Source organism: Dipodomys merriami, unplaced genomic scaffold (assembly GCF_024711535.1).
Source record: "Dipodomys merriami isolate MVZ:Mamm:240054 unplaced genomic scaffold, mDipMer1.0.p SCAF_102, whole genome shotgun sequence".
Lineage (NCBI taxonomy): Eukaryota > Metazoa > Chordata > Mammalia > Rodentia > Heteromyidae > Dipodomys > Dipodomys merriami.
The window spans coordinates 702,530-716,360 of NW_027202294.1; the positions used below are offsets into that span (position 1 = coordinate 702,530).

The 13,831-nt window shown below is 37.5% G+C and overlaps 1 protein-coding gene across 2 annotated transcripts in view; it reads right to left on the reverse strand.

The window, feature by feature from the left end:
• Slk (STE20 like kinase) overlaps positions 1 to 13,831 on the reverse strand; it is a 53,587-nt gene that overhangs the window by 29,869 nt on the left and 9,887 nt on the right. For both annotated transcript variants that reach the window (XM_069994046.1, XM_069994045.1), the window contains exons 2-8: positions 10,049 to 10,213; positions 6,837 to 6,885; positions 5,837 to 5,986; positions 3,123 to 3,195; positions 2,722 to 2,916; positions 2,097 to 2,178; positions 293 to 421 (exon numbers count right to left, since the gene is read on the reverse strand). In XM_069994046.1, coding sequence (XP_069850147.1) covers positions 293 to 421; positions 2,097 to 2,178; positions 2,722 to 2,916; positions 3,123 to 3,195; positions 5,837 to 5,986; positions 6,837 to 6,885; positions 10,049 to 10,213 — 843 coding nt within the window. The remainder of the gene's footprint in view (positions 1 to 292; positions 422 to 2,096; positions 2,179 to 2,721; positions 2,917 to 3,122; positions 3,196 to 5,836; positions 5,987 to 6,836; positions 6,886 to 10,048; positions 10,214 to 13,831) is intronic.

Below are 13,831 nucleotides of genomic sequence, written 5' to 3' on the forward strand. Positions count from 1 at the left end.
ATACACACACACACACACACACACACACACACACACACACACACACACACACACACACACACACACACACACACACATATACATATACACACATATTTTTAAAAAACGATTTAATGCCTATATTCACTAAAACTGGTAATTCTTCAATAATACAAGTGATGAAAATGGGTAACAAGTGGCATCTGTGCTATTAACTTCACCTATATATCAGCCCTTGGATATACTTGTAACCATACCTAGAAACTCAACTGTCAGTATTCACTAAAATAAAATTTCTTTTCTAGATACTAACCAGAGAATTTTCTGTTTCATCATCATCATCATCCTCTTTGCCATCTTCAACTTCTTCTGTTACTTCAGCCTTTGCTTCTGCAATCAGCTCTCGAATGGGTTTGTTGGAATCAACAGTAACAAAGGGATGCTATGGATCATAAAAAAAAAGTATACCTCAATAAAAAGGGCAACACCTGCATATAAAGTTAGATTCAAAAACAGAACATGTATCCTGATTTGAAAATATATATATAAACTACAGGTAAGAAAAAACACAATTTCATGGAATAAAACATCTAAAAAAGAGAAGAGCCTGTAACTAAGTCTGAAGGTTTTTTGTTATTTTTTGTTCCTTGAGAACTTAAGGAGCATTTGTCAAAAATGCTAGACTTTTTATATTAGAGTTGTAACTATAGGTAGTTTTCTATACATCAGAAAATCAATAATCAATTTTTTATTTTTTGGTCTGACGTGGGGCCTGAACTCTGCACCTGGGCTCTGTCCCTCAGTTCTTTAGCTCAAGGCTAGTCCTATACCACTTGAGCCATAGCACCACTTCCGGTTTTCTGGTGGTTTATTGGAGATAAGAGTCTCACAGACATTCCTGCCTGGGCTGGCTTTGAGCCGCGTTCCTCAGATCTCGGCCTCCTGAGTAGCTAGGATAACAGATGTGAGGCACCAGCAACTGGTGATAATCATTTTTTTAAATTAAAACATAAAGCAAGTTTCAAGTAAGTATATTATTAGCTCTCGAAAGGTGATGACTATATAAATTCTACCAAAAACTCAATAAAACTACAAAGTTTGACATTTCTATTAAAATTACTAAAAATGTTTGTTTTTAAGATAGTTTTAATATTCTTGAAGTAATAAGACATTTTATTCACCTCTGTATTCCTAACATTGAACAGTGTCTGTCATACATTAAGGCCTTCTGATTCCAGAGCATTAAAACATTAACTCTTATCCAGGCACCAGTGGTGCTAGGATTACACCGGTAATCCTAGCTACTCAGGAGGCTGAGATCGGATGATCACACATCTGGGTAGGAAAGTCTGTAAAACTCTTAATTACAGAAATGGAGCTGGGGTTCAAGAGACAGAGCCACTAGCCTTAAGCAAAAAAGTTGAGGAACTAATAAGCCCAGGCACAGAATTTAGGATTCCAATAGCAGAAAAAAGTTAAAGAAAGAAACAGTGCTCTAGGGACATCTTGTTGCATAAAGCAACAAAATCTGCTTACAAATAAAGAAGCCAGCCTAAAAACACTACAACAAAGCAGTTACATACCTCATTCATAATTGCCCCAGGGTTTCTTATTCTGTATGTCTACCTGAAATATATTACCTTTTTTTTTTTTTTTTGTCAGTCCTGGGGCCTGAACTCTGAGCCTGGGCGCTGTCCCTCAGCTCTTCAGCTTAAAGCTAGCACTCTACCACTTGAGCCACAGCACCACTTCCAGCTTTTTCTGCTTATGTGGTGCTGAGGAATTGAACCCAGGGCCTCATGCATGCAAGGCAAGCACTCCCACTGAGCCACCTTCCCAGTCCCTAATTTTTTATTTAAATATGACAAACAATCTTTTAAAAATATTTAAACTTATCCAAGTACTTTAACATTCCTTTGTGTATATGTGTACCAGTAATGGGTCTAAGCTTTTTTGCTCAAGGCTGCAGTTCCACCACTTGCACTACAGAGCTCTACTTCCAACTTTTTGGTGGTTTTACTGGGAGACAATCTCACAGACTTTTCTGCCCAGGCTGGCTTTGTTTAAAGATATGTCAAAAACATATGATTTTCTGGTATTGTTAGCCTTATTTTTACCTGCAGTAGTTGAGATGTGGTCCACCTGGCATCCACATTCTTTTCTAAGCATTTCTTTAGAAAGTCCTTAAAATTTGATGACCTGCAAAATAAAATTTTAACAATGACAGATTAACTTTACTTTCTTGTCATTAAAGCCAAATGAAATTCCTTGCTACATTATGCTTGTTTCATTATGTCTATAATAAGATACAGTATTTTTTATTATATACAGTATTATATATTCTATATAAGAAATAAGATTTTATAAAATATATTCTCCTGTAAATACATGTTAGATGTATATGCAAGTATCTAAATGACCACTGACATATTGTCATATAGTCATAAATACATTAAAAATTATAAAAATCCTATTATACTAATTCTACAAATACACATCTACCACACATATGTCTGTCTCATAAGTATAGAAAATACTGTTTTCATGCAGAACTCAACTTACTCATATTTTCAAATACATGGGGAAAATTAGGTATAATTGTTTGTACAGTCACTACATCTTAAAAATATACCCCAAATTAGTTTTCTTTTACTACATATCCAAACTTAAATACCCTTGGAAAATTAGAAAAAATAAACACCAAGATTTACTTCTTACAAAGCATTGTTTAGAATAGTTTACCATCTTGATGGCTGGGCTAATGTTGGGGGCTCAGATTTTGCTATTTTTAACAGGACTCTCATTGGATTTAACTCATGATGAGGTGGTTCTATCTCTGCCATTTCTATTAAAGTGATACCCAGGGACCAAACATCAGCTTTGTAGTCATAGGGTCTGTCCTTTGATGTCTCACACATGACTACTTCAGGAGCCATCCTATAAGACATAAAATTCAAAGTTAAGATGTTTAACTAAGAACAATTACTATAAATCACAGTCACTATAATACATTTATGTGAACAATATTAGTAATAATAACTCCTGATAATAACTCCTGACAAGACTAATACTCTAAATTCACACACACACACACACACACACACACACACACACACACACACACACACACACAAAATACCTACCAATACGGTGTGCCAATAAAGGAATCCCTTCTTTGAATTGTCCTGGTGTTTTTAGCTGATACTCCAAAATCCGCTTGAAACAAATAATTATACAACAGCATTAATGAGAGCTTTTAAGCACAGATTATATTTAGCGGGGTAAGGAGTCTTTCATCAAGACTGCCTTTATTAAAGAGTAAGCAAAACAAACAATTTCTCTATAATTCCAATCTTAACCATCCTCTTTCTACCAGAGAACTGCCAAAACTACCATAATTAATACATTTAATACCACCATCTTTATTTATCCTTAAATGATAAATTCTCCAGAACTGAACCAAAAAATAGTAACTTGAAAACAGAGCAATTATTCAATGCAAAACAAAACACCCACTAATGCTACATGTTACAATTAAATCAGTATTTTACCTATTTGAAAAATATTAATTGTACCAAAGCAGCATTTCTAACAGCATTAGGTATTGCCAACTATCTCATAAAGTTACATTACAACAAGGACAAGAGTGGTGGCATACATCTGTAAACCCAGCACTTAGGAGGTAAGACAGCAGGATCTGGAGTTCAAAACCAGCTTGTGCTATACAGCAAGACCCTGTCTCAAAAAGCCAACATCCAGGTTCCAGTGGTTCAGGCCTGTAATCTCAGCTACTCAGGAGTCTGAGATCTAAAAATTATGGTTCGAAGCCAGCCCAGGAAAGTCTGTAAGCCTCTATCTCCAACCAATTAACCACCAAAAAGTCAGAACTGAGTTGTGACTCAAGTAATAGAGTACCAGTCTTGAGCAAAAAAGCTAAAGGACAGTGCCCAGGCTTTGAATTCAAGCCCCAGGACTGGCACAAAAAAAAAATTACTTCCCATTTAAATGTCAAGAAAAAAATAAAGCAAAATGGCTACTGTCACTTGGCATCAACATAGCTTTTAAATATATTCTAAATACCCTCTAATATTCTTCTAAAAGTATACAAATTTAGATTTTTATCACTAATTTTTTTGGGGTGTGTATGCTCTGGTCCTGGGGCTTGAACGCAGGGCCTGGACACTGTCCCTGAGCTTCTTTTGCTTAAGGCTAGCACTCTACAACTCAAGCCACAGCCCTACTTACAGCTTTTTGGTAGTTTATTAAAAATAAGAATCACATGAGCTGGGTGCCAATGGCTCACAACTGTAATCCTAACTACTCAGGAGCCTGAGATCTGAGGATGGAAGTTCAAAGCCAGCCCGGGAAGCAATGTCCGGGAGACTCTTATCTCCAATAAGCCACCAGAAAACCGGAAGTGTTGCTGTGGCTCAAGTGATAGAGTACTAGTCTTAAGCTGAAGAGCTAAGGGACAGAGCCCAGGCTCAGAGTTCAAGCCCACAACAGGCCCCCAAAAAAAAAAGTAAAGAAAGCACATGACTTTCCTGCCTGGCTGGCTTTAGGATTGCAATCGTCAGATCTCAGCCTCCTGAATAGCTAGGGTAACAGTCATAAGCCAGCAGCACCCAACCTAGATCTTTTCTTTTCTTTTCTTTTTTTGGCCAGTCCTGGGGCTTGAACTCAGGGCCTGAGCTCTGTCCCTGATCTTCTTTTGCTCAAGGCAAGCAATCTACCACCTGAGCCACAGTGCCACTTCTGACTTTTTGTTTATGTGGTAGTAAGGAACTGAACCCAGGGCTACATGCATGCTAGGCAGAACTCTACCACTAAGCCTTCCCAGCCTTCCAGATTTTTAATATTTTCTGGACATATTTAAAGAAGGATGTATATATAAAATTAACTAGTCCCAAACTATAACTATGTATTTAATTCATCTTGTGAAGTTGATCATTTATTCTTTCAGTACACAAAGACAAAATTATAATGCTAGTCTTTATACTTTCTTTAGGTATGATTCTCAAATCTAAATTTTACTTTGTGGGTTTGACCAAAGTACCATAGCAGAAAACAAGAATGTAAAACTAAACATGGAGGAGTGGAAAGGTGTCTCAGTGTAGAGCACTTGCCTTGCATGCATGAGGCCCTGGGTTCGATTCCTCAGCACCACATAGGCAGAAAAAAAAAGCCAGAAGTGGTGCTGTGGCTCCAGTGGTAGAGTGCTAGCCTTGAGCTGAAGAGCTGAGGGACAGCACGCAGGCCCAGGGTTCAGGCCCCACAACCGGACTCCCCCCTCCAAAAAAAAAAAACTAAACATGGAGAAATCTACTACACATAAATTTTACAAAAAAAATTAAACTGAGCTAATAGTACTATACTATATTATACTCCAAATATAAAATATTTATAACACCTACACCGAAAAAGGGAGAAAATTTACCTAACCTCTAAGTATTTTTAATTAGGTATGCACACACAGGAATTCTGGTAATTCAGGTATTATTTACTCAAGAAAGCATTCAAAAAATTGCTAGGGAGGGCTGTGAAAGTGGCTCAGTGGTAAAGTGCTTGCCTTGTATGCATGAGGCTCTGGGTTCGATTCCTCAACACCACATAAGCAGAAAAAGTCAGAAGTGGTGCTATGGCTCAAGTGGTAGATCGCTAGCCTTAAGCTAAAGTGTTGAGGGTCAGTGTCCAGCCAGGCCCAGAGTTCAGGCCCCGTGACTGACAAAAAAAAGAAAGAAAAGAAAAAAAAATTGCTAGGGAGTAATTTGCATAGTAGCAAAACAATATCAAATTATACATACAGGAGTAATCTCAGAGCAAAAATTCAAATGTTTTATTCAAGTTAATGACTTACCCAATTTAATATCTCCATCTAAGGTAAAAAGAATGTTGCCAGCTTTAAGATCTCTGTGGATGATTTTATTATCATGTAAGTAATTCAAAGCCTCTAAAGTCTGCTTGCAAACTACTTGTATTTGGGACTCAGTTAATGGTCTCTCAAGTTCTAAGAAGAAAAAGTAAAAGAAAGATCTGCATTTTTATACAATGAAAACATAATAATAAACTCTATATGTTTTATATATATACATTCAGTATATACCATCTTGTCAAAGATCATATAAATTTATTTTAGAACTATATATCTACAATGATAAATTTCCTGACATAATTATTTCATTTCAGAATTGTAATTATCAAATATAAAAATATAATCAAACTGATTTCTTAATTTACTGAACTTTACTATATACATATACATACATATACATATATGTATGTGTATATATATGATATATATCATATATTTTATGTTTATATATATATGTATATATATCTATATCTATGTATACATATATACAGTATATATACACATATATGTGTATATATAGGTATACATATATATAGATACACATATATACCTTATATATGTGTATGTATATGTATATATAAATGTGTATATCTGTATATATGCATGTATATATATATATACACACACACACATATATAGTTGAAATCCTTGTATTTCTAAATATAATTGAAGAGATGAACATAAAGAATAAAAGGTATACCAGGAGCTGGTAGCTCCATCAGGTGCCGGTGGTTACAGCCTGCAATCCTGGCTACTCAGGAGGCTGAGATCTGAGGCTCCCAGTTTAAAGTCAGCCCAGGCAGAAAGTCACCATGACACTCTTATATCCAATTAACCACTTAAAAACTGGAAGTGGAGCTGTGGCTCAAAGTGGTAGAGCACTAGCCTTAAATAAAAGAGCTCAGGGACAGTACTCAGGCCCTGAGTTCAAGCCCCACAACCAACAACAACAACAACAACAACAAAAAGAGTAATAGGTACTTACCAAGCATCACAGCATCTACTGCTCCACCTGCACAAAATTCAATGAGGATCTGCATGCAAATAAAAAGGCATGTGTCTAAAACTACATCAAGTCTCAGAAATGTTATTCAAGTCAGCAATAAAAAAAAAGGTAAAGGAAGCCGGGGGTTGGTGGCTCACGCCTGTAATCCTAGCTACTCAGGAGGCTGAGATCTGAGGATCGCGGTTTAAAGCCAGCCCAGGCAGGAAAGACCGTGAGACTCCTATCTCCAATAAACCACCAGAAAACCGGAAGTGGCGCTGTAGCTTAAGTGGTAGAGCGCTCGCCTTGAGCTGAAGAGCTGAGGGACAGCCCCCAGGTCCAGAGTTCAAGCCCCACGACCGACAAAAAAAAAAAGGTAAAGGAATAGCTATCAAATAATCTCGGTTGTGGAAATATTATGTTAAATATGACTTTGTCAAGAGTTACAAGTCTTAAAGAATACACATTTAAAATAGCATACTGTATTTTTTTTTTTTTTTTTTTTTTGGTCCTGGGGCTTGGGCGCTGTCCCCCAGCTCTTCAGCTCAAGGTGAGAGCTCTACTACTTGAGCCACAGCACCACTTTCAGTTTTCTGGTGGTTAACTGGAGATAAAGTCACAGCACCACTTTCAGTTTTCTGGTGGTTAACTGGAGATAAGAGTCTCACAGATTTTCTTTCCAAGGCTAGCTTTGAACCGAGATCCTTGGATCTCCGCCTCCTGAGTAGCTGGGATTGAAGGCATGAGCCACCACTGGTGCCAGCAGCACAAATTCTTTTGATACAGATTTGTGATATGTAACAGAGCCCCTCTTGCTTCAATCTCATAATCATCTTGGGTCCATCTCCCAAGTGTTATTATAGGCATGCACTCCGAAACTCAGCCATGCTCATTTTTGTTAATGACCATTTTTTGTGTCCTTGTTTCTTTAAAATTACCAAGTACAGATTTTTTTACTTCAGTACATTATTTTGTCATCCCTGAAAGATTGTATTACTTTCATCTGTAAGATAACTATTGTGGCCGGGCGCTGGTGGCTCACGCCTGTAATCCTAGCTACTCAGGAGGCTGAGATCTGAGGATCGCGGTTCAAAGCCAGCCCGGGCAGGAAAGACCGTGAGACTCCTATCTCCAATAAACCACCAGAAAAAACCGGAAGTGGCGCTGTAGCTCAAGTGGTAGAGCGCTCGCCTTGAGCTGAAGAGCTGAGGGACAGCGCCCAGGCCCAGAGTTCAAGCCCCACGACCGACAAAAAAAAAAAAAAAAAAAAAAAAAAAAAAAAAAAAAAAGATAACTATTGTGATATAAGTAATCAAATATTTTGTCTAGCTTAATCAATAAATAAGTACTAAAAAATAGAGAGAGAGATTTATTTTAGTTACATACACACATAGAGGGCTTCAAGCTTACTAACAGGTGTTTTCCTTGACTTCCTGGTAAGATATAACACTATGTACTCTTCCTTGTTAACCCGTATCACTGTTTTAACTTTTTTTTTCTTTTTTTTTTTTAATTTTATTTTATTTTATTTGAGAACATACTGTACAGAGGGGCTACAATTACATGGGCAGGATAATGCATACATTTCTTACCAAGCATTGCAGCCTCCTCCTTTGTTTACCCTTCACCTCCCTTCCCAGCCCACTGTTTTAACTTTGTATTTACTGTGATTCTTTTATTAATATATGTCTTCCATTAAACTGTCCATCAGAGCAATCCATATGTTTATTTTATAATAGTCCTCAGTAAAGATCTATGTCTTAAATTGTCTAGGAGTTCAATTGTGGGGGGAGGAGGGGAAGATGAGAGAGAGAGAGAGAGAGAGAGAGAAAGACAGAGAGAAAGTAGGATAGCATAGAACAAGTGACTATCTACTTACTGTAATGAATAATGACATTTTATTCCAGTACATATTTATATCTATTTTCTGTTTTCTTAGTCATTGTGTCATACACTAGAGTTGAGCCTGATAATAAGTAACATTTCTAGTAAAAATTTTAGTTTCTTACCTGATTAATAAAAACCTTTATAGGAAAAGACACCTTTAGTTAGGTGCTGGTGGCTCATGTCTATAATCCTAGCTATTCAGAAGGCTGTGATCTGAGAATCACAATTCAAAGCCAACCTGGGCAGAAAAGTTCATGAGATTCTTATCTCCAATAAACTCAGAAAAAGTTGGAAGTGGCTCTGTGGCTCAAGTGGGACTAGACTAAAGCAAAAGCAGCTCAGGAACAGTGCCCACCTGAGTTCAAGCACCAGGACCAGAAAAAAAAATAGAAAGAAAGAAATCTTTAGGGCTGGGAATGTGGCTTAATAGTAGAGTGCTTGCCTAGTATGCATAAAACTCTGGGTTCAATTCCTTAGTACCACATAAACAGAAAAAACCAGAAGTGGTACTGTGGCTCAAGTGGTAAAGTGCTAGCCTTGGGCAAAAGCTCAGGAGTAGTGCCTAGGCACTAAATTGGGGTCCCAGCACCAGAAAAAAAAAAATCTTTAAAAAAATATTTAATTCCAAGGGATGTGAAGGGTAAACCAAAGGAGGAGGCTGCAATGCTTGGTAAGAAATGTATACATTATCCTGCCCATGTAATTGTAACCCCTCTGTACAGAATGTTCACAAATAAAATTAAATTAAAAAAAAAGAAAATAATTTCTATCAATAAAATCAAAGCAGTTAAAAAAATATTTAATTCCCAAATTCAAATTATTAACAAGGATATCTAATTTCACATTTGGGAAAATCTCATATTCTTGACCATGCTTTCCTACCTGGATCCAGTGTTAAACTATCATGATAAAAATGGTATAATCTGAGGCTGGGAAGGTGGCTCAGTGGTAGAGCGCTTGCCTTGAATGCATGAGGCCCTGGGTTCGATTCCTCAGCACCACATAAGCAAAAAGAAAAATGCCAGAAATAGCGCTGTGGTTCAAGTGGTAGAGCGCTAGCCTTGAGCTGAAGAGCTGAGGGACAGCACACAGGCCCAGAGTTTAGGTCCCACGACCAGACCAAAAAAAAAAAAAAAGGTATAATCTGAAGCTTAAATGTGAGCATGTGTTGAATCTAAGTTATGCTGTTAATGACTCTCTCTGGAAGATCAACTCTCACTCAAGTAACATAACTACTGAAGAAGTAAAATATAAAATAAGCTTTCACAACATCTTTAACATCACCAATTCATTTTGGCTACTCCAGATAAATAGAAAATACTTACCCAAAGATTGTTCTCATAATAGAAGGCGTCCAGAAGCTTGACTATGTTTGGGTGATCACAAGATGCTAATATATCAATTTCAACCATATAATCTTCAAGTTCTTCTTCAGATTTGGTGTCAATGACCTTTGCAGCAGCTAAAACATTAGTCTCTTTATTCTGGGCCTAAAAATCCAAGAGACAAAAGTGTAACAATGCATACTTTCAAGTTTTAAATTTTTTCAACTTAAGTTTTAGGTTCACAGCAAAAGTGAGCAGAAAGTAGAGTTCCTTTAAACCTCTTCCCCCTCCACACCCCGCTCCCATACATGCAAATCCTCCCCCATTATCCTCACCATTGTGGTATATTTGTGACAAATGATGAGGCTATATTAACACAGCATTGGCTTTTTTTTTTTTTGGTCTGGTTGTGGGGCCTGAACTCTGGGCCTGAGCACTGTCCCTCAGCTCTTCAGCTCAAGGCCAGTGCTCTACCACTTGAGCCACAGCACCACTTCCGGCTTTTTTCTTTTTGCTTATGTGGTGCTGAGGAATCGAACCCAGGGCCTCAGGCATGCAAGGCAAGCGCTCTACCACTGAGCCAACTTCCCAGCCCCAGCATTGGCTTTTATTTAATAGTATGTGTTTAAAGTTCCTCTAGGTCATTTTGTGGCTTAATTAAACTCATTTCCTTTAGGGCTGAGAAATCCTCCACTGACTAGATATACCACAGTTTATTTATTCATTCACCTAATAAAGGATATGTTGTTTACAAGCATGGTTAGTTGTAAACAAAGTTACTATAAACATGCATGTGCAGGATTCAGTATGAACCTAAGCTTTCAATTCATATGGGTAAATACCAATTGGTATAAATACTGGATACAATCAGGTTTGGTTTGTAAGAACTTGCAAACGACCCTCCTAAGTGACTGTATTGCTGTGTGTTCCTCCTAGCAATGAATAAAAACTGTTACCGCTCTTAAATCCTCATAAGCCTTTGGCGTTATAAGTGTACGTTTTCATCATTCTAATAGGTGTGTTGGTTGGTATCTTGTTTTAAATTTCCCTGATACATGATGGAAAGTATCTTTTCCTATAGAAGTATAAAGTTCAAATCTTTTGCCCGGTTTTTTAATTGGCTTGTTCATTTTCTAACTGTTGAGTTTTAATAGTTCTTTGTATATATTTTGGTTAGTACTCCTTCATCTGTTATGTTTTGTAAATATTTTCACACACCCTGTGGCTTGTCTTCTCATTCTTGTGACATGTGTTTTTTCTTATCTATTTATTATTTTTACATACTTGTACAAAGTGACATGGTTATTTTTAAAAGGTAACTTAAACCAGATACTAGAGGATCACACCTACAATCCTAGATATTCAGGAGGCTGAGATTCAGAGGATCATGCTTCAAAGCCAGTGCAGGCAGAAAATTCCACAAGATTCTATATACAAAATAACCAGCAATAAGCCAGAACAGAGGCATGACTCAAGGGTAGAGCACCAACCAAACACTGCACCAATTTTTTAAAAAAGGAATTTAAATAAAAATATTAACTACTACTTGCTATTACAGTACTAAGCTTTTTATATGCATAAAGGGTAGTGTTTCAAATTACTGGCACTAATGAGCCTCAGCTCAGGGTTCAAAATCCCTGTAGTGTACTCTTCAGTGAAACTGAACTACTCCTCACAAATTTGACAGAATGAAGGTAATATATATTTACCAAGTGAAAAAACACATGTAAACATTTAATAGAATTTCCAGCACATATAGTAAGGACAGAAAGCATTAGCTAAGATTATTACTGTTGTTATTTAATCCTCATAGTATCCCCATGATGTTTTATCATCCCCACTTCCAAGGAAAATATAAATAAACTTGAAGGTAAAAGGGCTTCCACAGATCATGGAGTTAGAAATCCAAGTCTGTTTCCAAACTCCTTTTATTGCCTTAATCATTTTTGTTTTGTTGTTTTTCTAAATATAATTTATTATTGTTATTAAGGTATTGTACAGTGGAGTTACCATTTCTCAATTCAGGTAATGCACACTGTTATTGTTTTTTAAATGGCAAAGCAAAGAAATTAATAGAAAACATACCATTATGGGAAACTAGGCTCTTAGACGGCTCAAAAGCCATCTAGAGAGGAACATTTTCTGTTCCCCAAGCAGCAAGGGAGAATTAAAAATGCCAGCATTAAGTCTTGAAGAATACCCTAAATATGCCACTTTGACATAAAGGTTACTTTGAAAAATGAAATGCCTGGAAAGACAGAAATAAGAAGGGCATGATCATTTTCTCCCTTTCTCAAAACAGAAAATTTACAAAATCCCATCTGAAAGATGCCTTCTTTGTTCCAAGAAGGGAATAAAAGTCTTAGATGGAAGTCAGCCCAGGGGAATTGTACAAATAAGACTTACTAAAATAATTACCTTTCTTTATCCCGCATACTTTGCCTACTTTTCCACAAAACAGCTCTCTTTGTTCAACCTAAAACCAAGGCATGTAGGTTTTGCTATTTCTTCATTCCCTTAGGAGAGAACTTCTGTGCCACATAAAAGTTAATTATATTTAGTTGGGCACACCCCCCCCTCCTGTGGTTCATGCCTATAATCCTAAACTATTCAGGAGCTGAGATGTGAGCAACAACATTCGAAGCCAGTTCAGGCAGCAAAGTCCAAGAGACTCTACTTCCAACTAATCAGCAAAAAATGCCAGGTTGGAGGTGTAGCTCAAGTGGTAGAACACCAACTATGAGGAAAGAAGGTGAAGAGGGAAGGGGAAGAGAGGAGGAGGAAGAAGGAAAGAGAGGAGAACAGAAGAGGAGAGAGGGGAAGAGAGAGAAAGCCAGGCACTAGTGGCTCATGCCTGTAATCTTAGCTACTCTGGTGGCTGAGATCTGAGGATCCCTGTTCATCAAAATCACCCTGGACAGGTAAGTCCAAGAGACTTACATGCAATTAGCCACCAAAACGTGGGAAGTGTGGCTTAAATGATAAAATGCTAGCCTTGAGGAAAAAAAAAAAAAAGCTCAGGGAGAGGACCTGAGTTCAAGCCCCAGAACTCTCCTATCTCTCTCTCTCTCATACACATACACATACACATACACACACACACACACACACACACACACATACACACACAATCACACACACACACAATCACACACACACACAATCACACACACACACAATCACACAAAAAAAAGATGAATCATTTTGATTACTAGCATGGAAAAAGAGATAAAGGTCAAGAAATATCTTCAAGATAGAATAGGACTTCATGTTTGATTGAGTTGGGTGTGAAGGAAGAAGGTATTAAAAATGACCCATAGATATCTGGCCTATGTAACTGGTAGTTAAAGGTAACTAAATGCAGCCATGCCCTGGTGGCTCACACCTGTAATCCTAGCCAGGAGGCTGAGATCTGAGGACCACAGTTCAAAGCCAGGACAAGCACGAAAGTCCATGAGTCTCTTATCTCCAATTAACCACCAGAAAACCAGAAGTAGAGCTGTGGCTCACATGGTAGAGTGCTTGCCTTGAGCTGAAGAGCTCAGGGACAACTCCCAGGTTGTTTAAGACCCACAACCAACCAAAAAAAAAAAAAAAATCATGGAACCGAAGAGCTTTAATCTTCAATCTGAAAGGACTTAGCAATAGCCCAAAAAAAGGAAAGGAGGCAGGGAAGACTTGTGTCAAATCATATCATAATTAGGTGCCGAAAAGAATATCTTAAAACCTATCAAGAGGTGCTGGGAAGGTGGCTCGGTGGTAGAGCGCTTGCCTTGCATGCCT